The 25953-nt window shown below is 37.2% G+C and overlaps 1 protein-coding gene across 1 annotated transcript in view; it reads right to left on the reverse strand.

The window, feature by feature from the left end:
- The window catches only part of LOC150089433 (spectrin alpha chain-like), a 579218-nt gene that overhangs the window by 75405 nt on the left and 477860 nt on the right, over nucleotides 1–25953 (reverse strand). The window contains 2 exon segments of the mRNA XM_090389473.1: nucleotides 4784–4963; nucleotides 12618–12734. Coding sequence (XP_090245599.1) covers nucleotides 4784–4963; nucleotides 12618–12734 — 297 coding nt within the window.

Genomic DNA, 25953 nt, shown 5'->3' on the forward strand with positions numbered 1-25953 from the left:
AATTTTTTTCAGCCTGGACTGTACTTGTTAACAGGAGAGATTGCTTCTACAAGGATGGGATACACTTAAATAGAAAGGGTGCAAGAATATTTGCTGATGCTATCGAGGCAGTGTTAGGTGGGTCGGAAAACTGCTAGTTTGGGGGGATACAAAGACTAATAGTTTAACAGTAACCGCAGGCAGAGGTGAAGGTGATTCTTGCACAACTTCTATTAGAATAAGAAGCGACCTGGAGCGAGGGGTGTTGGGGGTTTCAGGGACGGATGGCAGTCATCATGGAATAGTTGGGTATATGGGATGTGTTAGGGTAACAAGGAATAGGCATAGGAGCATGTATGCTTGCATGTATACCAATGCTAGAAGTATAGTAAATAAATTTGATGAATTTGAAGTGTTGGTCAAGACATCAAAGGCGGATATTGTTGGGATAGCAGAGACGTGGTGTCACAAAGATATAAGGAATGCAGAACTGGAATTTGGGGAGTACAATGTGTACAGAAAGGATAGACAGGACAGAAAGGGAGGGGGTGTTATGCTGTTAATTAAGAAAAACATAAAATCAAAGGAAGTGCACCCAGTTAATATAGATGAACAGTGCTCTGTTGAGTCAATTTGGTGCGAGATAAGCACTGCGAAAGGAAAAATAAGGGTAGGAGTGTGTTATAGGCCTAATGACTTGAGTGAGTACAATGAACAATTGTACAGAGAAATAGAGTGGGCCAGTAAATCTGAATGTCTTATAATGGGGGATTTTAACTTCCCAGATATTGACTGGAACTTGTGGGTTGGTCACTCACACACCAGTCAGACTTTTGTGGATTTATTGGATGATTGTTTTCTGCAGCAGCATGTTCGAGAGGCAACCAGAGAAAGTAATACGCTTGATCTGGTTATCAGCAGTGATCATTCGTGTATTAAGAATTTGCAGATAAAGGAACCACTAGGTGGCAGTGATCACAGTGTGCTGAAGTGGGATTTACTCAAAGAGGTAACTACCGTCAGGGGTAAAGGAAAGGGTTTTTGCTTCCGTAAAGGGGAGTACAGTGGTCTCAGACAGTTTTTAAATTCTGTACAGTGGGATCAACTGACGATGTTACCAACAGTAAATTCTAAGTGGGAAGCATTCAAGGAATTAATCGTGGAAGCTACTAGACTTTATATACCGATTAAGAAATATCGTTCAAGGTTTAGGCCTAAATGGTTATCAAATGAACTAATGAGACTCGTGACAGAGAAGAAAAATGCATGGGATGCATATAAATTATCAGGTGACGCAGAAGCCTGTGGCAGATATAAGCTAGTCTGTAATCAGGTCACAAAGGAGGTTCGGCAGGCGAAGGCGGATTACGAGAAATCTTTGGCAAAGGATGCTAAGAAAAACAGCAAGGATTTCTTTACTTATATAAACTCTAAAAGGAAGGGGATGAATATGATTGGTCCACTTGACATCGATGGTTCGACTGTTGATGATCCTGCTCAGATAGCAAACAAACTGAATGAGTATTTTGCATCTACATTCACACGTGAGGAATTATTACAGTTTGAAAATGGAAGAAGGTTATCAAATTGTAGCAGTGTGCTTAATGATTTTGTAATAACTGAGAGCAAAGTGGAGGAGAAATTGTTGAAGTTAAACATAAGAAAGGCACCTGGGGTGGATGGGATCTATCCAGTTATTTTAAAGGAGGCGGCAAAGCAACTAAGCAAACCCTTAGCCATAATTATGAGAGCATCCTTGGACTCAGGGGAGGTTCCCACGGACTGGAGATGTGCAAATGTGTCCCCAATTCACAAAGGTGGATCGAAGGGTGACACGAGTAATTACAGACCAGTTAGTTTAACTTCTGTTCCGGGTAAAATAATGGAGTCACTGGTTAAAGATGCATTGCAGGATCATCTAGACAAGACTGCAGCAATAATTCAAACACAGCATGGGTTTGTTAAGGGAAAGTCTTGTCTGACAAATTTGATTGGTTATTATGATGTGGTCACAAAGGAACTGGATGCGAAAAATAATTTTGATATCATATACTTGGATTTCAGGAAAGCTTTTGACACTGTTGCGCATGGAAGACTACTGTACAAATTGGAGCAGAATGGTATTAAGGGTAAGTTGCTACAATGGATAAAAGGATGGTTAAGTGGAAGAAGACAGAGGGTGGTAATCAATGGGTGCTGCTCTTCGTGGACTAATGTTATTAGTGGAGTCCCACAGGGTTCGGTGTTGGGTCCACTGTTGTTTTGTGTATTTATCAATGATATTGATGAAGGTATATCAGGCTTAATGTCGAAGTTTGCAGATGACACAAAGGTTGGCAGGGTTGTTAATGACAGTAATGGCAGTGTGCTACTGCAACAGGATCTAGATAATTTGGGCAGATGGGCTAAGAAGTGGCAACTGAAGTTCAACCTTGACAAATGCAAAGTACTGCATATGGGTAGAAGTAACCCCAGAGAAACGTACCAACTGTGTGGTACTACACTTAAGGTGGTAGAAAATGAAAAAGACCTGGGAGTAATTGTGCAGTCAGATATGAAGTTTTCTGAGCAATGCAGACAGGCTGCTAGGGCAGGTCATGGGGTTTTGTCAACGATATATAGGAATTTTGCTAGCAGGGAAAAGGAGGTGATTGTCCCTCTGTATAAGGCAATGGTCAGGCCACGCCTTGAGTACTGCGTACAGGTCTGGAGGCCTCATTTTAGGAAGGATGTAGATTTGCTTGAGCGTGTACAGAGAAGAGCAACACGATTGGTGAGGGGAATGAAGGGATTCTCTTACCAAGAGAGGCTTAAGTTCTGCAAATTGCAGTGGCTGGAGACTAGGCACCTGCGCGGTGATCTGATTGAGGTCTATAAGGCCTTGAATGGGTTGAGCACGCTGAATTCTGATAGGATCCTTCCACTTGTTCAGATTACGAACCTACGGGGACATAAGTTCAAATTAAGAAAGGACAGATGTAGAATAGATGTGCGGAAATTTGCCTTTAGCCAGCGGGTGGTTAATTGCTGGAACAAACTTCCATCTGTCGTTGTGGAAGTTGATAGGTTAAATAAATTTAAGGAGGAACTGGACAGGCATTTGGAGGGAATGGTGTGATGATTTTTTTTTTTTTTTTTTTTTTTTTTTTGGCTGATGCTGCATAAGCTCCTACACTTGCTTTCTTGCATCATGTGCCACTACTACTACTACTACTACTACTACATAACTTCCACAAATATAACAAAAGAAGTTCGGATTGTTCAAACACTTGCATAAAGATATTTTACTCATTTTTCGTCACAAGTTTGACAGGATAACCTCAAAAATAAACTGAGCTCATACTAATAAACACTGTTGCATGGAGCTTTCAAAGTCAAGAAATAAATGACTGAAGGCAGTGTTGCTAATATATGAAGATTTAGTTTACAAATTCCCAGCATTTATTCCTAACTAAATACATTCAATAATACAGCTCATGACATTAAGTGATTTGCAACAAATACTATGTGACAAAAAAAATTAAATAACATTTTTGATATAAGCATAAAAAAACCGATTTAAAGACAGCTATTGGTTTACAAACATCAAAAACCATGCCAAGTGGTGATGTGTATATATCAAATTGCCCAACATCCAAATTAACTATGCAGCAAAAAAAAGTATTAAGTTTAATTCAAACTTCCTTTATTTTTCATATGTGCTATTCTTTTTATATTTTGAAGAATTTATTAGATATCATACATTCAATAATTATCCTTGTGATTTTCACTCATTACATTTATGGACCTATTAAATTTAGTAAACATTATTAATTATAATAATATATGGAGTATTGAAATCTCTATAATTTTACTTTCTTCTCTCAACTCATCTCTCAAAGCAGTGGTAATATCTTCTGCTGCTTTTTGAGTTACTTAAAAAAGCAGTGGCAGATAATACCAAGATGCCAAGTGAGAATTTTTTTATTACTTAAAAATTATTAGTTTTTGTTATTTTTTGTTTAAAATTATCAGTGCAGTTATTATTTGTGTTTATCTGATAAAGTTTTATCAGATAAACTTTACTTGGGCTTTTAAATTGCTGAAAAAAAAAAAAGTAGAAGTCTTCTGCCAGTGCTGACATAAGAATGATAATAAGTCCATAAATGATATATTAATAGCAATACAAATGTGATTTTATGACAAAACTGTACATAACTTAAGAGTGTAGTACTGCTATTGCATAAGCTGGGATTAGTGTAGCATTTATTATACTCATATCCCTTAATTTCATTAGGATATTTTTAAATTAAACTTATATTGAAATCATGTCTCAGACTAGAGCAGCAAAGCAAAAAAGCTCAAAAAGATTTTACAAAATAAACTTCAAAATTAGGAAAAGACCAACATTCTACACTACTTGTGCCACTATGGAAATCAACATAACATGTTTTTAAAAGGCTGAATAGCAAAATGAGCATACATTTACCTGACTTAGCTCTTAAGAACTAAAACTGTATTAGTTACAGTCACTATTAAATATTCTTTTTTTTTTTAACAAAGTTATGTCTCTTTGTTCACCTGATAATGCAAAATAAAATCCACTAGTTCATAGTACTGCACCCTGTATGCACACAAACAAACAACACACAATTTCAGTTAATTTAAAAATTTCTTTTAATATTTGTTTTTAAAATAATTATATATGCCTAATGAAACAATATACCACCAAAAATTTAACTTTTTTACAAAGATACAAGAGAGATATTGGGGAAGGGGGAGAGAATAACAAAAATTAAAATGCATTCACTTTGTAAATAGCTACCTGTATGATTTTCTGCAAATTTCTCCATGTATCTTCTAATGCTTCCATTGTAAACCATGTATATGGATTAGCACCAACATTAAAACTTTTGATCTGTCTATCTAAAGCTGCTAATGCTTCAAAATCTGCTTGAGCTGAACTCAAGGAGGATTGAAACTGAGAATGAGCTTCCCTTAATGCCTGTAAATAAAAGAAAAAGCTTTTTAAATTTCAGTAAACTATAGAAATTGACTATTCAGTCATTGGGTTGAATATAGTAATAGAGGCATGTGATGCAAGAAAGCAAGCGTATGAGCTTATGTAGCATCAGCCAAAAAAAAAAAAAAATTCACACAACCATTCCCTCTAAAAGTCTGTCCAGTTCCCCCTCAAATTTATTCACGCTATCAACTTTCACAACAGATGGAAGTTTGTTCCAGCAATTAATAACCCACTGGCTAAAGGCAAATTTCTGCATATCTATTCTACAACTGTCTTTCCTCAATTTCAATTTATGCCCCCTTAGGTTTGTAATCTGAGCAAGCAGAAGAATCCCATCAGAATTCAGTGTGCTCAACCCATTAAAGGCCTTATACACCTCAATCAGATCACCTAGCAGGTGCCTAGTCTCCAGCCGATTTGCAGAACTTAAGCCTCTGCTGGTAAGAGGATCCCTTCATTCCCCTCACCAATCTTGTTGCCCTTCTCTGTACACACTTAAGAAAATCTACATTCTTCCTAAAATGAGACTTCCAGACCTGTACAGAGTACTCAAGGCATGGCCTGACCATTGCCTTATACAAAGGGATAATCATCTCCTTTTTCCCTGCTGGAAAAATTCCTGTATATCATTGACAAAACCCCATGACCTGCTCTGGTAGCATGTCTGAATTTCTCAGAAAACTTCATATCTGACTGCATAATTACTTCCAGGTCTTTTTCATTTTCTACCACCCTAAGTGTAGTACCACACAGTCGGTACATTCCTCTGTGGTTACTTCTACCCATATGCAGTACTTTGCATTTGTCACTGTTAAACTTCAGTTGCCACTTCTCAGCCCATCTGCCCAAATTTTCTAGATCCTGTTGCAGGAGCACACTGCCATTAACAACCCTGCCAACCTTTGTATCATCTGCAAACTTCGATGCTAACCTTGATATACCTTCATCAATATCATTGATAAATATACAAAACAACAGTGAGCCCAACGCCAAACCCTGTGGGACTCCACTAATAACATTAGTCCACAAAGAGCAGCTGTTGTTTGTTTGTTATTTGGTTTTTAGGAGCATTAGCAACTAAGGCCATATTGCTCCGGGGATATGTGGTGGTCATTCCCTGACCTTTCCACATCCTCCGTATTTGGTGGTCACGGGCTCAAACCCCGGTCTAATCAAGAAGCATGTGCTACGCACTGCTGCTGCTCCTGCCCACCTGGCTATGGAGGCACCCGCAAATGGAGAACAGCATCCATTGATTACCACTCTCTGTCTTCTCCCACTCAACCACCCTTTTATCCATTGTAGCCACTTATTCTTAATACCATTCTGCTCCAATTTGTACAGTAGTCTTCCATGTGCAACAGTGTCAAAAGCTTTCCTGAAATCCAAGTATATGATATCAAAATTATTTTTTGCACCCAGTTTTGTCAGACAAGGCTTTCCCTTAACAAATCCATGCTGGGTCTGAATTATTGCTGCAGTCTTGTCTAGATGATCCTGCAATGCATCTTTAACCAGTGACTCCATTATTTTATCCGGAACACAAGTTAAACTAACTGGTCTGTAATTACTCATGTCACCCTTTGATTCCCCCCCCCCCCCTTTGTGAACTGGGGATACATTTGCACATCTCCAGTCCATGGGGACTTCCCTTGAGTTCAAGGATGCTCTCATAATTATGGCTAAGGGTTTGCTTAGTTCCTTTGCCACCTCCTTTAATATAACTGGATAGATCCCATCCACCCCCAGGAGCCTTTCTTATGTTTAACTTCAACAATGGCTCCTCTACTTTGCTCTCAGTTATTACAAAATCATTAAGCACCTTGTTACAGTTTGATAAACTGTAAACTGTATGATAAGCTACATACATAAACATATGATACATAAACTGTGTGATATGCATACAGTACACATTTTACATAAAAGAAGAAAATTTGTCAGTCTATACTTTTATGCATTTGGAGCCAAAAAGAACTAGTTCAACCAAATATTGGATGACCATTTTCATCAAGACTATATCTAGACCCCAAATCAAATATGATCCTTTTTTACATACTTTTCCAGATCCCTAAAGTTCTTTTACTGATGATTAACTACAGGAGGAAGTAGTATGGGTCAATATTTCATTGAAAATTATTAAAAATAATGAAACCATGTAAAAGTAAAACTTTTAATTTCAAAATAATTTAGAAATTATTTAAAATATTTAAACCAATTCACAGAACAGAAAATTAAAAACATTAAATGCCATTCAATCAAAAAATATATAAATAAAGATGTGTGAGTGCATTTTGCAATGTCAAGATTGCACCACCAGTAACTAAGAAACAAAAATATTAATCCTGAGGCAGGATCATTACCATATGTTCAGATAGTACCATATGTTCCCTAAATGATGTCTCTACAAGAAACAAAATATACCAAGGCATTTCTACAAGATAAATGGAATTTCATTTTTTTTTTTTTTTTTTTTTAAATACTATAATTTGGTAATTTTTTTTCTTCATAAATATGACAAATTAGGAAAAAACTAATAACTATCTCTTCTGATTTTTAATCAGAAGAGATAGTTATTAGTTTTTATTTAGTGTGTGTGTGTGTGTGTGTCCAAACAAAAAGGTTAATTTTTTTGAACTATGGATAATGGGCTTGAATTTCTGTAGGTTATAATTTTCAGAAATTACACATGCACGCAAACACAGAGAGGTGTTCAAAAGAAAAGAAACAATAAGTGAAAAGAACAAAAAGTTTCCTTTTTTTTACACTTGTTACTATGCATTTGAAAATAAAATTATATTTAAAGCTTCCAGTTGAAGTTTACATTCAGTAAGTGTATTGTCTCCATTTGTATAGATGTAGGTTAGGTTGAATAATATGCATAGTATACTTGTACACTTGGTGTCATGAGAGGCCATGTGCAGTTTCTGCAAGGAGGCTAGGACTATTCAAAAGTTCTTGTGCCTTGTTCGCCCACCAAGGATATCAATGCACATTTCTGCTATGTTGTATTGGCTAACAACCGTGCAAGGTGATTTTTTTTTTTTTTTTTTTTTGAGCAAATGATGATAAAACTACCACCTTTTCTCAAGAATGGGGAACTATAAAGTCATATCACTCTGTCATATTAAGACAGTCTAAGCTGTCTCAATGTGGCAGAGTTTTGTAAGTCTCCAGAGCCAATAAAAAACAGCAGTTTTTGTATTAATTCTGGAGCAATGTCATCAGAACCTTAAGACTTCCTGGTTTCAAATTATTCACAATTCTTTTAATCTCTTTCTGTCAAAAAACCAATGCATACACTTAATGGAGTGTATTTTGTTCAAGATACTGCAAGAGAGGATTGATGGGACAGGTTTTGTAGGAAATTAGGGGAAGGGGCCTAGTAGGAAATTGAGAAAAAGTATGATAGATGGAATGGAGGGAATGGTGAATATTGGGAGATGAAGAGAGCTGAGGATAAGGGAGTAGTAGTACAGTTCGTGTGCAGACCTGTCCCTGGCAGAACACTGTCTCAGTACACTTCACTACTATGTGGCGTCAAAGGTGTATGGAAGTAGATAAAAAAAAAAAGACTCCCAGGATTTAAGTATGATTGGACATTTCAATGCTGTTCTGAACGTTAGCCAGTCACCTACAGTGCTGAATCCTTTTTTGAAACCATACTGATTGCCTATGTTCATGCACTGAATGGTGTACTGTTCCATTATCTGTGAGATTAGTAATCTTTCTAGTACTTTATCTAGGACCAATAGGAGAGCTGGTAAGAGCATGGCTTAGAGGAAGGTTTATCCCAGTGTTTGACTACCAATTTCAAATTTGCAGTTTCGCATTAACTGGGAAAGATTCCCTCACTGAAAAAAAGCAGTAAGATAAAGGTATAAGGTATCTGGAATCTGGACTGGAGCCTCTTAATAACTCCTGCCTAGAAGTTATCAAGAGACTCCAGGCAATGCAAGAATTGTTTAAAAAAAAAAAAAGTATGGAAAATGTGCCATCTATCATAATTAGTAATTATTTGGTTCTTGTTATCAGTGATAATAAGGTTAGCCAATTCTAGGTTATACCATCAGGTGGAAGTGTTTTACATCCACCTGATAGAAGGAACTACATCATAAAAATTATAAAGCAGGGTGACTAAGTTGTCACATGGTTGTTTCTTCATAATTGGTAGTTTTTCTTTTGTTAAATATGTGCTCCCTGAAAATTCAAATTTTATGTTGAAGTTAATCTTCTTTACTTATAGCAGAAGTGCTGATCCAACATAAAGATTAAACATTTCTACCACAAGTCTTAATTGTAGCAAAAAAAGTTGCCATTTTAGAATGTTGTAAGGTATTGAAACTGGAGCAATACTGCCCCAATTTCAGTAACTTATTCAGATAGTGCAATTAAAAATTTCCATACTTATTTTGTCAAAAATTTTAAAGAGCTAAGAAGACACTGAGAAGGACACAAAGCAAAATGCTAACTACTTAAACTGCAAATGAAAGCAAAGTGGAAAAGATGACCAGGTCAAATCAGCACCAAAATATGGTTTAATAATGTTTATGAATACTCCATGAATATAACATTTACTAGACTTATAATGTTTATGCTTGTAAAAATGAATCAATGATACATCAAAAAAGCAGGGGTAGCATTAAAAAATGAGAATACAGTTTTATTGCAAAATATGGATGATTTGGCTGCTGGAAGAAATGGAAAATACGGTATACAAATGCACACTCATGGTGAGGAATTTTCAGCTGCAGGAACTTGGACTGCAGAAGAAGACCCAAATTATCAGTTATTCCCCTGATTATGTTTAATAATGCATGAAACTGGGTTTTGCTATTATGTCCTAGCTGTTTGTTCAAACTTATTTGTTCAAAAATGACAGTGCAAAAGGATAAAATATATCAAAGTAAAATGTGAGCATTGTGTTGTTTAAGAATGTCCAGAAAGAAAAGCTAGTGACTGAACAAAACAGAGAAAACCTGGTGTGATTACATTATCCACTGCCCAAACATGAATGCCTGGATGACAACAATGATCTTTAATAATTGGTATTGAAATAGGTAATGCATAAAAACACAGAATTGATTTGCTTGTTTAAAACTATATACAGCACACATAGTTAACGTGTCATCAAAATACATTAAAGGTTATTTTTCTAACCACAAATATGATATCATTGATCCAGTCATGCAATTAAAGAATTATATGAGCATTAAAACTATTATTATTACCATCAATAAATTTTTAGTAGAATCTTAGAATGCACAGAGAGAATGCAACAACTGTGCACTAATGCTTTAGCAAAAATAAATAAATAAATAAATAAAAATAATCATATTTTAACCATGGTTTTTCAATAGAAGAAAAAGAAACTTTGCAGAATCTGGAAGAAGCTGAAAAAGTCTTTTTGATATAACCTAAATGATTTTGAAGCTTATAATAGGAAAATTGATTATAATATTCTGGTTGTTGATGCTAATCTAACAGATTTGAAAGTTTGTCAACTCATTACTTGGACAGATTCAGAATTGATATACAGGGGTGATACAGGAGGAATAATAAATATTTTGGGAGGTTATAGTATCGATTATTCTGAGTAAAAAAGTTTATATATACATTGTCCAATTCTCAACGGATACGGAGATACAGCCGTTTGAAACTGGCATACACAAAACCATTATGAGAGGTATTAAAGAACAATAAATGACTTATTGTTTGTATTTATTGACTTTTTGAATGAAACAAAACACAAATAATTGACAAATTTTTTACAGTTCACAATAAATGTTCGAAAATTCCACTGCCAACCTCAATGAACTCTCGTTAACTCTTGTGGTAAGATGTTGTGTTGTTCTTATGATGTCGTCTTGGCATTCCTTTATGAGGGCTGCAATATCCAAAATGCGAGCAAGCAATTCATCTTTTCTTTGTATACTGCACTTTTCATTCATTCCCACAAACAAAAACTAACAGAGTGAGGTCTGGAAACCTTGGTGGCCAATGAACAGGACCACCACGGCCGATCCATCTTTCAGGGAAAGTTTGATTTAGATATTGCATCACCCGATGGATATAATATGCAGGAGCTCCATTGTGCTGAAAGTACATACCAATCCTTGTAGCCAAGAGAACATCCGCCAATAGTAGTGGAAGTTTCGTTTTGCAGAAATTCTAGGTAAATAGGCCCTGTAAGACAATTTTGTAACACAACAGGCCCAATCAACTGATTGTCAATGATGCCGCACCACACACTTACAGAGAAGCTATGTTGAAAATTTGTTTCTACATGTGGATTTTCATCTGACCACCTATGAGAGTTACAGGTGCTGTTGATACCATCACGTGTGAAAGTAGCTTCATCGCTGAACAGTATTAATGGAATTAATCAGCAATTAGCATTTACCCACCAACAACATTCCAATCACTGGGCATTATCTCCTGGCTGAAGGTGTTACACCAGCTGTATGTGAAATGGATACAAGCCGTGCTCACGTAATGTTTGCCATACTCATGTCTGTGGAACACCGATACGCATAGAAATTCTTCGTGTGCTAATGGTAAGACTACATTCTACCGACTGAAGAATGTGTTCTATTTCAGCCACATTTTGTTCATTTGCACATTCAGAAGAAATATATATGCTAGAAACTATACCAGTCTCACACAGTTTGGCGTAAACACTAGTAAATGCTCTTGAATCCAGTTTTCTGCAGTTAGGAAACCGTCAATGGTATTCTCTACAAGCAGCAGTAGCACTTCCACCACAAAAACCGTAGACAAACCCCATGTCGGCATATTCATCATGTGTGAAGATGTGCGGCATTCTTAACAACACTTCTAACACCAAACAGTGTCACATTATAACTGCTTCTTGGTCACATCTGATTCAGGGAGCTGTGCATGCCAGTTTCAAACAGCTGTATCTCCATATCCATTGAGAATTGGATACGTTTATATGAACTTTTTTACTCAGAATAATTGATACTATAACCTCCCAAAATATTTACTATTCCTCCTGAATCATCCTGTATAAGGAAGATGCAACATCTTCAAATGCTGATAATCCTTCAACAGCTACTGATATGTGGGGGGCACTCTGCATGTGACCTCATACACAACACAGATCAAGTATATTTCATAACCATTACAGGTATGAAAATTTTATTAATAAAATACTTTGGTGGGGGAAAAAAAGAAAATAAAAGGGAAAATATATATATATAAGTTATGGCTTCTACTATCTAGACAATTTTTATGCATTCCACTCCATAGTGCGGAAGTGCATAGTGAGGAAAATATCAAATTCCATGAGGATAAACTTTCCTCATGATGAAATTTTTCCCATTTTGAGAGGCCTACCATTCACAGTGGATGGATCATTACAATCCACTTACATATCACTTGTCTGACTAACTCATGAGTGAAAATCTATATATGCACAACTGAAATTCAAGGAGGACTTACAATTCTGGCTCCCACGTGCATACACCTGCACAGTTACTGATATTTTTCTACAATGATGTATATATCTAGCATTTATTTTCTGTTATAATTAAGTCACTTGATACATAAACAACCTATTAAGAAAATAAAACTATCCTAGCATTTAATACATTACACAAATTAATATATTTACCTTTATCTCCTCAATTGAGTTACATCGTACAGGATCAGTAAGATCCTCTTCAGCATTTTCAAACCAACTGTTAAAGGCTGAAGCTTTCTTTGCAAAAGTCAAAAACAGATCTTCAATCTAAAAAGAACCATACATTCATATTTTAAAAGTTTTATATTATAATTAATTATAGTATAATATGCTTATTATGTTAACTTTAATACAAAAAAGCTTTACTGGTTTCATTTTCTGAAACTAAAACTACAGTTGTCCCTTGTCGTAGTGTGGTTCACTCAGTGCTTGTTCGCTACAGCACTCAATATTTTTTGATTCATTCCTCCAGAGTTGTGCACCCTGTTCTCTCATAACAGCACTATTTATTCCACATGCTTTAGGAGGAGTTACCCTTTAACAGGTGTTTGGGAGCCTTACAGGCCTCATAAAAAAACAATTTTTAGTGCTCTTCAATTTGATTTTCCAATCAAGTGCAACTCACAGATTTGCACTTGATTTTCACTTGATTGAGTTGCACTTGATTTTCCAATCAAGTGCAACTCAAATTTTATAGCATCCATAAACTTGGATGGGGAAAAAATTACATCTTTATTTTCCCTAACCTAAAAAATAAAATTTAACTTTAACTTGCTTATAGTTTAAATGTGTTGTCTTGTAATTTAATGCATTAATAAAGAAGCACATATTACTATATCACAATTTTTTTTTTTTTTTTTATATTTTGATTAATGTATTTCAATATAACTGGCTTCCAATATAATTCAATATAATTGATTTCTGAAACTAAAACTATATTTGCAGTTTTAGTTTCAGCAAACATTTAATCCTATGTATTTTATTTTATACATTTAAAAACATTATTCTGAGAAGGGGTCCATAGGCGTCAAAAGGGCTGCCAAAGGGGACCATGGCACAAAAATGATTAAGAACCTCTGCTCTATAGTGACATTTTTGTTTAAATTTAACCACAGTGACTAATGTGCTTTGTACCTAATTAGCTACATTTCATGCAGGCATAATTTTATGCATCCCACAATACAATAGGCACCTCCGTAGCCAGGTGGGCAGGAGCAGACAGTGCTTAGCACACGCTTCTTGATTAGACCAGGGTTCGAGCCCGTGCCCACCAAATACGGAGGATGCGGAAAGGTCAGGGAATGACCATCGCATATCCCCGGAGCAATATGGCCTTAGTTGCTAATGCTCCTAAAAACCAAATAACAAACAATACAATATTTCATTCCTATCTAAAGATGATACCTACAATTCTATTTGCAACTGATAAAAGGGAAAGAATATTCTCAGGAAACATACAGAGAAGTTAATATGGGAGTTTCAGGTGATTTTCATATTCATAAATTTTATTATCTAGTCAGGGCATGAACTGGTAATTTTACCAAGAAAAACTTCCCTTCAACAAAATGCAGTACCTGGAAACTAGGTGCCTTCAAAGAGACCTGACTGAAAGTTTTAAGGATTTAAATGGATTGAGTAAACTAAATATTAATTGAATCCTTACTCTTTCTAAGATAAGGAGACATAAAAACTAACAGTTCTGGATAGTTGCTAGATAGACTTGTGAAAATTTGCTTTTAGTCACAGCATAGTAATTTACCGCATCAATAAATTTCTGTCTGGTGTCGTGGAAGTTGGCAGTTTAAATAAATTCAAAAAAGGATTCGCCAAATTGTTAGAAGGGATGTACAGAAGGGGTTGTTTTTCTTTTTTTAGTATGGTGAACCTTTTCTGCATGACAAAAATACAATGAAACAAAAACATAATTACTTTTGTGTATCAGAGAAGAATTTTGTGTATTTTATGAAATACCCCAAAATACAAAAGGTATTAGAACATATAGTATTTAGTACCGCATACAGGTTGAAGGTTGAAAAGATGAAAGAAGATACTTGTTGACACTACACTTGAATTTCTGTAAATTGTAATTTTCAGAAACATGTGAAGAGAGGTAGTTCCAGAAAACAGAAGTTGAAGGGATAAATGAAGAAGAATAAAAGTTGGTTCTGTAAGTTTGAATTTGGACAGTAAATGGATATTGACTGGACTGGTTGTTCTATTCGGACTAGTTAGAAAGATTGGGGGGGGGATAATATATAGCAGAATAGAACATCTATGAGACAGGGAGTGGAAAGACTTCGTGTAAGAGAGGGGTTGTTAATTGACCTAACTGCCCTCTTTTGAGTGGAGTCTAAAAGCCTGAGATAGATTATTGGAGCACCACCCCAGATGTGAGAACAATATGCCATGGTAGGGCAGATTCAAGATCTGTTGTACAGAGTGAATAGCTATTTAGAAGAAAAGTAATGAATGCCGAGAGCAAAAGAGAAAACCAAGTTTTTTTGATGCAGAGGAAGCAATATTTGTAATGTGCTTATGCCAGGAGAGATTAGAAGTCATTGTAATCCCTAGTAGAGATATATGATCTTACCTAGAAATCAGAATGTCGTAGGAGCAGAAGAATCCTTCTCGCAAGATATAAGACAAGCCTGAGTTTCAAAAGATTGAAATTAACTAAGTTATCTTTGCCCCACTAGAGAATTACCTGGAAATTCAGAATTTAAGGAATTTGTAGTAGATATTCGAGAAATTGAAGCTGTTTGTGTGGGCAAGGTTTCTCAAACTGGAAGCTGCAATGCAATGTGTGCTATCATCAGCAAAACTATACCCAGTTTTGCTGATGGAAGAAGGTCATTACTATATAAGAGGAAAAGAGTGAAAGAAGAACTGAACCTTAGGGAACACCGGCATTACTCGAGAAGTTAGAAGATGAAGAGAAATCTACCATCAGCCACAGTGAGTGGTGGTCAGAGAGAAAACTTGTTACCCAATAACAAAAAAGAGTCCACAATCCATAAGATGGATGCTTATTTAGAAGATCTTTGTGTCAAACATGATCAAAAGGCATTAAAATGTCAAGAGCAACTGCTTGATTTTCACCTAACTTTTCCACTGAATTTGTCCATAGATGGGTAACATAAGCCAATATATCACCAGTGGATTGATACTGATACAATCCATATTGGCATCACTGCTTAGGTGGAAGGTTTTGAGACAGGAGTTGGTGGTTAATGGATTTCTCCATTACTTTAGTAGAAAGAGTAGAGGTAAGCTCAATGGAACAATAATTGGATGGGAGGGATTTGTCACCCCTTTTAGGAACTGGCTGGCTGTGAACAGAACTTCCAAGCAGAAGGATAAACACCAGTGGAATAAGAAAGCATACAAAAGGTGACACAGAACAGAAAAAAGCTCAAGAGCACAGGTTTTGAGAACAAGTATAGAAATGACATCAGGACCTGGAGCTTTTTTGGCATAAAAACTATTCTAAATTATTTTGAAATCCTTTTGATTGGAAGAATAGCAGGATACTAGTAAGATGGCTTTATCTTTAGCTGAGGTGGCAATAGGATGATCAGATTTGAACAGAGGTGGATGTACAAGTGGGAAAGAGTTGTAGCCAATAGCTTTGGCAAGAGACCAGAATGCTCAACTACCATTTGGGCAAAAAGCAAGTTTTCTACTCTTAGCCTGTTCAAAATATAGTTTGGACTAATTACTAACTGCTTTACAATTATTACATTTGGTTAGGCAGAAAATGAACCTGGATGTTTGGATGCAAGCCAATTACAATAAGCAACATACTTATCTTGAATAACCTTAGCACACTTATTGGAAACTATGGTTTAGATAATGAACAAGATTTTAAGGTGGAGTATGGAATAAAGGATTCCATTCCTATAAGAATAATTTCACTGGCACAATCTGAGCAACAGTGATATCAGAAAATTTAAAACAGTAATCCAAAAATTGAAAGGAAGAATAGAAATTTTGCAGATCATCACATTTTGCATTTTTGTAATGCCAAACAACATGAGGATGAGAATGGCCACAAGAGAAAGGTGCCATTGGAAAAGAGAACATCACCAAGTTGTGATCTGAGGTGCCAAGAGAACCAGTCACCTCAACTTGAAAGAGTTGTTCATGAGAAAAAGATGAAGTGTTCGCTGTGTAGTTAGGACTGTTGCGTATTCTGGTAGGTAAATGAACATTCTGTGTGAATGTTATTAGTAATTGTAAAAGCCTCAGCATCTTGAACAGCTGGGTCCAAGTGTGTAAAAAACTGAAGCCAGCTGGAGTTGTGAACATTAAAATTGCAAAGGAAAATTACCTCACTGTCAGGAAAGTTGGACTGGAGAAGGCTAAGTTTCAAAGAAAAGAAGTCAAAGAGTTCCACGTGATTAGTGTAAATGGGAGATTGATAGGGGCAACAGATGTGAATTTGGCAGAATGGAGTGGAGAGAGTTTAAACCAGAGAAGATCAAAAAAGAAGGGATTCGAAATTAGTAGGTCTGAAAGGGAATATCAGAGCAGACGTATACACAAGTACCACCTTGAAGCAAAAGGAATCATACAGTGAATAATTAGAACTGAAATTCTATCAGAAAAAGTAAGTGGGGCTTGGCAGACTGCAAGTGGAAATGGACATCATTGAAGTGGGACCTGAGACAATGTATATCTGTGAAGATATACATGGCCTCAGATAAGTTTGGTCTATTAGTTTGACTATTCATAATGTATCCAATAGTAAAGAAGAGGTAGGTTGAGTGCGGGGGTTACATGTATGAAGTAATGAATTTTTGGATATGGCACATACACAGAAAGAATACACCCAGCTCCTTGACATAATGTGGCCTCAACAATGCCCCCACATACTTGGGCTCCCTCCAGTCACTATCTGGCAGAGTAGATGCAGTTAGATTATACACTAGCTGATCCAGATGCCTCCTAGAAAGTTACCAAGAGGTTTAGTTAAGTGGACTATTTCAACACCATGATGTCAATCATAACCTTAAAAGACATCAATCATATACTGCATGATGGAAGAGATGGGGTTGCTGAAGCTTTGCTCTGGAGACTAAAATGGATTTCAACATTTCAAATCTCCAATAAGCAATGGTTGTGTTGCACTGGTTGATTAGAGTTATCTACCACCTAGTATTACCTGGTAACACAGGGATTCCATTCCTCTGTAAGCAGAAGATTTGGTTGTCACAGAACAACCACACTTCATCAAAATTTGGTCCACTTGACTCAAGTGTCACCTGAATAACAGTTCCATCAGTACTTTAGACTCCCAAGTAGCAAGTCATAGCCTGTCATACCTGAGAGAATGTCTGTGGCAAGCACCAAGGATCTACTGATATTACATAAAGGTAACAGTACTCTATTTCTGATGAGAACTTTGTTTTTGCATAATTATGCTTAGTTTTCTCTACTATAGTATTAGTATGGTAAATTTTTTGCTTATGCTTATATAGTATAAGCAAAAAAAAAAACACTTCCCATTTCACTTATCCATCCTCCAACAGTTTGGCTAGTTCTTCCTTGAGTTTATTCAAGCTATTCACTTCCACATGTGACTGATAGATCATAAAACGAATTCTTCAAATAAAAAAAAAAACTTTTTTGCAAAGTATGAACAAAGAATGGCTGGATATGTAACTATATTTTCCTGTACTCTACTCATGACATCTATGCCAATGGTTTGCTATCTCTGATAACATAGCGATCTCTTGTTCGCTTCTGGTTGTTCACCTGCTGCCACCTATAGAAGGCATTGGCAACCTCAGCAACTGTTACTATCACCTACAGAATTCATCTTCAATGCGATAAAAATGTGAATTTCACTTCCCCACCTTTTACCACACTTGGATCTCCTAGTGCAATTTTGTTCCTGCTTGCATTACAATGGAAATTCAGTACCCAAAGGGCTTGCCCCAGAAACCTTACATTTATTACAGAATATTACTTACTACAATGCCATCAAGCATCATTACAAACTTTCTAAATATAGAAAAGTAATGTCTTCCTTCAGATTCTCACAAATCTGAAGACAGAGACATTAATTACGTAAGTGCAATTTTTTTAAGTTCAATTATTCTTTCTCCAAACACTTCTTGTTAAGCATGCAGTATATTCATTTTATAAGCAGATAACTGAATGCATTGTCAAGATAAAGAATAATCTTTAAAGCAAATACATTATAGAGCAGAGGTTCCTGACCTTTATAAGCCTGCGTACCGGTCAACCACATTGGTATCTTATGATGTACCAGTGTGTTAATTAATGAGTACATAAGTCTGTTTTGAAAAGTCACGTAAATAATTAGGTAAGCAAAAACGAGCTATTCTCCTAAAAACAGAAAAGCATATTTATTAATTAAGAAAACACAATTTATAAATGAGGTTTTTATATTTTCACATAACATGTGGTTTAAACATTTTCCTGTTTACTTGAATTTTTTTGTTTCTGTTTCGAATTTTGAATCTGTTTTACCAGCGAATCTGGATTCATTAGCGTCAGCTTCAGTCGAAAGATCTAATTCAATATTCACTGAAGTTCTATATTTATTTTTCATTACAATCATCACTGAAAATCCAGCCTCATACAAGTAAGTCAAATTAAATGGCATTAAAACTTTCAACGCCTGCTCAGAAAGTAGGGGATATCCTTGGCCAATAGTAAGTAAAGTAAAAGTAAAGTGCAGCCATTATCAACCCACTGCAGGATGGAAGCCTCCTCAACAATTCATGTTGAGGGAAATGGACCATAATCTACCACGCTGGTCCAGTGCGGGTTAGCAGATTGACCGTATTCAGCAGTCAGGGGCTTGAACCCCGGTCTACTCAAAGAGCGTGTGCTACTGCACTCCCGCTCCTGCCCACTCGGCTACGGATAAGATAGCCAAAATTTTGTTAAGTTTGAACTCTTAAACTTCAACATTAAGCCCCCGTCAGACACTAAATCTATGAATGACTCCTTGTACATCACATCTTCTGGGATCTCATTCAAGAATGCGAAAGGGTTCCTAATCCAATTATGTGCTGTAAAGTCTTCCTAGAAATATTTTTCAAAACTTGTGTGCAAAGATTTTATATGTTCGTGGATGTCATCAGTCACATTTTTGGTCATAGATATGTTATTTTCTTGGATAAAATTGTGAAGTGAAGATAACATACTCATATTGTTTTTTAATACCTGCTCTTCCATTAGTTTTAATTTTCTTTTAAAAGCATTAATTTTATCACTGGAATAAAAATACAATAATTAGGATAGCAGCATATCATAATTTCTAATGATCTAAATTTCAAATTACCTGTGAAATCACTACTTTTAATGTTCACTAACCAACCTCTGAAGGAAGACTGACCGTATAAAATAAAAAGGAAAAAGAGGGGAACTAAAGAGATAAAGTTCTATAAATTAAGAAGTACAAGAAAGAAAAGAGATATATTTTCCAAGAAAGACTGAAATACTTGCATAGATATGAACTGTGAAAAATAAAAAGAAGTTCTGGCTTTAGTAAGATATTAACATTTAAAAAGTTTACTCTCCCATGAGAGAAATTACAGGTAGTTTCATTCACAGCCCACGTATTGGTAGCTCACTCCTCATGTACCAGTACTAGTTCACATACAGGTAGTAGTCGCATGTGATGCAAGAAAGCAAGTGTATGAGCTTATGCAGCATCAGCCAAAAAAAAAAAAATTCACACCATTCCCTCCAAATGCCTGTCCAGTTCCTCCTTAAATTTATTTAACTTATCAACTTCCACAACAACAGATGGAAGTTTGTTCCAGCAATTAACCACCCGCTGGCTAAAGGCAAATTTCCGCACATCTATTCTACATCTGTCTTTTCTTAATTTGAATTTATGCCCCCTTAGGTTTGTAATCTGAACAAGTGGAAGGATCCCATCAGATTTCAGCGTGCTCAACCCATTCAAGGTGGTTGGGAACCTCTGTTATAGAGTAAACTCCTGTTATAACACTCCTCCTTACAGTGCTATTCTACTTTTAGTGTTCTTTTCTTCCCCTTCTCATGATCAATCCTGTTAAATTGGAGATCCCATATATAATGCTTTTCCACTTATAGGGCTCTTTAAGGCCAGTCCCTTTCAAATCTGCTATAACAGGGGATTTACTGCATATAAAACAAAACACATCAATATAATTATGCAACAAATGATAGACCTCTGGAATTTCATTAAGAGGCAATACCACATAAGCATAATTTTTTCTTTTTTTCATTTAGGCTCCTTTTCTAAATTTAAAGTTTTAGGATCTGTGAAAAAAAACAAAAAAAATGTTAAAACTTCCTTTTTATCTCTATCTACCAAGGTTCACAATTATATATACAGTCATTTCTTTATTTACACATTCAGTGCATTCCTCAGAAGTGCACCATAAATTAAAAGATAAATTTCCATAAGAAATGATAGAATGGAAAGAGGAAGGTTGCATGCAAGTACCAAACCAATGCAGAGATGAACTTCAGAATGACAGACAAAACTATATCTATTCATATATACAGGGTGTCTCAAAAATATTGGTAAAAACGTTTACGGGAGGTAGGCAACATCTAAAGGAATGTGAATCGCATAGGAACCCATAACCTTGAGGTTGTCACAGACGTTCTCTCAGATATGCCAGACAAGCTGTACTTGCTACCTGGGAGTCTAAAACACTGATGGAACTGATATTCGGGTGACACTCAAGTCCAGTGGACCCAATTTCGGCGAAGTCCAGACAGTCTGTGACAGCCAAATCCTCTTCTTGCACCTTCACAATGGTGGGACTGTTAGTAATCCTGGGTATAACCTCCATGCACAAGTACATGGTGGGTGACCACCCAGGTGTGAACCAACGTAAGCAGGGGTCGAGGTGTGGCGCCCACACCACATGGAGGAACGCCGCCCCTCTATATTACAAGGCAGTACTAGGTGGTAGATGACTCTCATCAACCGGTGAAATACCACCACTTCACTTATTGGAGGCTTGAAGTGGTGGAACCCATGTTTAGTCTCTAGAGCTAAGTTCCGGTCAACCCTTCACTATTTCTTCCATCATACAGTATGATTGATGAATTTTGAGGTTATGATGAATGTCGTGGCAAGATCCAATATTCCTTACATTTCGAGGGTACAGCTCTAAAACGGTGTTCGCAGGCTGGCCGCTAGTTAGTACACCGGACCGAACCTATTGGTAACTCTCTAGGAGGCTTCTGGATCAGCTAGTGTATAATCTTGCTACCTCTACTCTGCCAGATAGTGACTGGAGGGAATCCGAGTAGTGTGTATGCGGGGAGCATTGTCGAGGCCACAATGGTATATCACTTTTGGGGATTACCCTGACTTCTAATCTCTCTCTCTTGGCACAAGCACATTACAAATATTGCTTCCTCTGCATCTAAAAAACTTGCTTTTCTCTTTCGCTCTCGGCGTTACTTTTCTTCCAAACAGCTGCTCGATGTCAAGGATCTGGGTATATTCTCACCACGTGTACGCCATATCCAAAAATTTCATTACTTCATACAGCATGTCCCACCCACTTTTTCTTACTATTGAATACACCATGAATTGTCAAACTAATATAGCAAGATTATCTGCGAAAAGATCTAAACCTCCCAAGCACTTCCTAATTCATTTCACAAATATACGTGGTCTCAATTCTAATCTCAACGATGTCCATTTCCACTTGCAGTCTGCCAAACCCCATGTACTTTTTCTGACAGAATCTCAGTTATCGGTTGATTCAACTACTGCTCATCTCAGATGCCCAAATTATTCGCTGTATGATTCCGTTCGCCTCAAAGGTGGTACTTGTACATATGTCTGTTCTGATATTCCCTGTCAGAGACTTGGCAATTTGGAATCTCCTCTCTTTGATCTTCTCTGGCTTAAAATCTCTCTACCTCATTCTGTAAAATTCATCTGTTGTCTCTACCACTCTCCCAACTCCACTAATCACTTGGAGCTCTTTGATTTCCTCTCTTTACAACTTGACTTTCTCCAGTCCAACTTTCCTAACAGTGAGGTAATTTTCCTTGGTGATTTTAATGTTCACAACTCCAACTGGCTTCCATTTTCTAGTCACACCGACCCAGCAGGTCGAGATGCTGAGGCTTTTGCAATTACTAATGACCTAGCACAGATTGTTCATTTACCTACAAGAATACCAGACAATCCTAATCATACAGCCAATATGCTTGATCTTTTTCTCACAAACAACCCTTCTAAATACACGGTCGAAGTGAGAGGTCCTTTAGGCACTTCAGGTCACAACTTGGTGATTGTCTCTTCTCCAATGGAACCTTTATCTCATGGCTATTCCCAACCTCGTGTTGTTTGGCATTACAAGAATGCAAAATGGGATGACCTGCGAGACTTCTTTTCTTCTTTTCCTTGGTCCGATTACTGTTTCAAAACTTCTGATGTCAACGTTTGCTCAGATCGTGTCAGTGAAATTATTCTTGCAGGAATTGAATCCTTTATTCCACACTCCACTTTAAAATCTTGTCCTTTATCTAAACCTTGGTTTTCCAATAAATGTGCTAAGGCTCTTCAAGAGAAGAATGTTGCATATCATAATTGGCTTGTTTCTAATTCTTCAGTTTCATTTTCTGCCTACACCAAAGCTCGCAACAATTGTAAAGCAGTTATTAATCAGTCCAAACTAGAGTTTGAACAGACTAAGAGTAGAAAACTTGCTTCTTGCCCTAATGGTAGCCGAGCATTCTGGTCTCTTGCCAAAGCTATTGGCCGCAACTTTTGCCCATCTCTGCTTCCACCTCTGTCCAAACCAGATGGTTCTGTTGTCACTTCAGCCAAGGATAAAGCTGACCTGTTAGCATCCCATTTTTCTTCCAGCTCATGTATTAATGATCTTGGTAAAACACCTCCCACCATTCCCAACACGCTCCATTCAATGCCTCCTGTGGTCTTCCGTCAAAAGGATATCAGAAGAATTTTGACGAATCTTGATGCTAAGAAAGCTCCAGGTCCCGATGGTATTTCTCCACTTGTTCTCAAAACCTGTGCTCCTGAACTTACTCCTATTCTTTGCCGCCTTTTTTCACTTTCTTATTCCAAAGGTGTTTTTCCTTCTGCTTGGAAATTTGCTCAAATCCAGACAGTTCCTAACAAGGGTGACAAATCCCTCCCATCCAATTATCGTCCCATTGCAATTACTTCTACTCTTTCTAAAGTAATGGAGAAATCAATTAACCGCCAACTCTTAAACTACCTAGAAACCTTCCATCTGATCAACGATCGCCAGTATGGATTCAGTCAGTGTCGATCCACTGGTGATATTCTGGCTTATGTTACCCATTTATGGACTAATTCAATGGAAAGGTTCGGTGAAACACAAGTAGTTGCTCTTGACATCTCAAAGGCTTTTGATCGTGTTTGGCATAAAGGTATTCTAAACAAGCTTCCATCTTATGGTTTGCCAACTGTTTTTAGTGATTGGTTATCCAGTTTTCTCTCTGATCGCTCACTGAGGGTGATGGTAGACAGCTCTCTGTCTTCTAACTTCTCCACTAATGCCGGTGTCCCCCAAGGTTCAGTTCTTTCCCCTACTCTTTTCCTCTTGTATATTAATGACCTCCTTCCATTGACTGGAAATCCTATCCATAGTTTTGCCGATGATAGCACATTGCATTCCACTTTCCATTTTGAGAAACCTTGTCCTGCTCAATCAGCTTCAACTTCTCAAAAATCTACTACCAATTCCTTAAATGCCGATCTTCAGGTAATTCTCCAGTGGGGCAAAGACAACGTAGTTGATTTCAACCCTTCTAAAACTCAGTCTTGTCTTATATCTCGCAAAAAGGATTCTTCTGCTCCTATGCTTATCTTTAGTGACACTCCGATTTCTAGGCAAAATGATATATCACTTTTGGGGATTATCCTGACTTCTAATCTCTCTTGGCACAAGCACATTACAAATATTGCTTCCTCTGCATCTAAAAAACTTGCTTTTCTCTTTCGCTCTCGGCGTTACTTTTCTTCCAAACAGCTGCTCGCTCTGTATAAATCGCAAATTCGCCCTGCCATGGAATATTGTTCCAACATCTGGGGTGGTGCCCCCAAAACCTCTCTCAGGCTTCTTGATTCCATTCAGAAGAAGGCAGTTAGGTTAGTTAATGATTCATCTCTAACAGAGTCTCTCCACTCGCTTTCTCATAGACGTACTGTTTCTGCTGCATGCCTCTTCTACAGATACTTCCATGGGCACTGTTCTTCTGAATTGGCTTCTATAATTCCTGCTCTCTCTCTTTCAAAACACGTGCGAACACGTGCCGCCACCAGCCAACATCCATTTACTGTCCAACTTAAAACCCACAGAACCAACTTTTCATCTTTCTCATTTATTCATTCAACTGCCGTTTTCTGGAACAACCTTCCTTCATACGTATTTCCTGAAAATTACAATCTACAGAAGTTCAAGTCCAATGTCAACAAATATCTTCTTTCGTCTTCTCAACCTCCATCCCAAGCACGGTACTAAGTACTATAAGTTCTAATACCTCTCGTGTTTGGGGGTCACATAAAAAAAAAAAAAAAACCGGAAATGTCACGGGAAAGTAGTAGCAGTGGCACAAGAAGCAGAAATGACACAAGACAATAATTAGGGGCAAACATTTATTTAACATAATATTAACAATGGAGTACGACATGGATGCATTTCATGATGTTACAACAGATGCTCGACGGTTCCACCATGAGATGCGATGCATGTGTGACACCGATGCAGCTTGGATTGGCGGACACGGTCGAACACACCTGGAGTTTCTTTGATAGTAGCAGCAGCGCAGACGAGTCTCGCCACGAGATCCATTTCCGTCTCCACAGGCGATTCATACACGATATATTTGAGGGCCCCCCACAGAAAGAAATCAAGGCTCGATAAATCAGGTGAGTGTGGGGACCAGGCAACGGGTCCACAACAGCCAATCCATCGAAGCCCAAAACACCTGTTCAAATGGTCACGAACACACCTTCCATAATGGGCAGGCGCCCCGTCATGTTGAAACCAAATGTTGCATCTCACATTTGCTGGAACATCGTCAAGTAACTCTGGTAGAACTTGTTCAAGAAAGATCCAATATTTAGCAGAGTTCATGCGGGATGGTAACCGGTATGGGCCGACTAAGCAGTCACCGACCATACCTGCCCACTCATTTATTGAGAAGCGATGTTGTGCCGCATGGGGGCGCACACTGTGTGGGTTGTCGTGAGCCCATACATGAGCATTGTGCTGATTGAATAAGCCTTCCCGAGGGAAATAGGCCTTATCCGTGAACAAAACATAGGCTGGAAAATTCAAGTCTTGAACACTTTCTTGGAGAAACCACTGTGCAAAAGCCACACATGCAGGATGATCTTGGGAGACCAGTAACTGAACCCTTTGGAGATGAAAGGGGTGTAAGGAATCATCGTGCCAGACACGCTGTACACTTCAAAGAGACACTCCTAAGG

The sequence above is a fragment of the Mastigoproctus giganteus genome, chromosome 2 (genome assembly GCF_048544385.1).
Source record: "Mastigoproctus giganteus isolate SK-2022 chromosome 2, ASM4854438v1, whole genome shotgun sequence".
NCBI lineage: Eukaryota > Metazoa > Arthropoda > Arachnida > Uropygi > Thelyphonidae > Mastigoproctus > Mastigoproctus giganteus.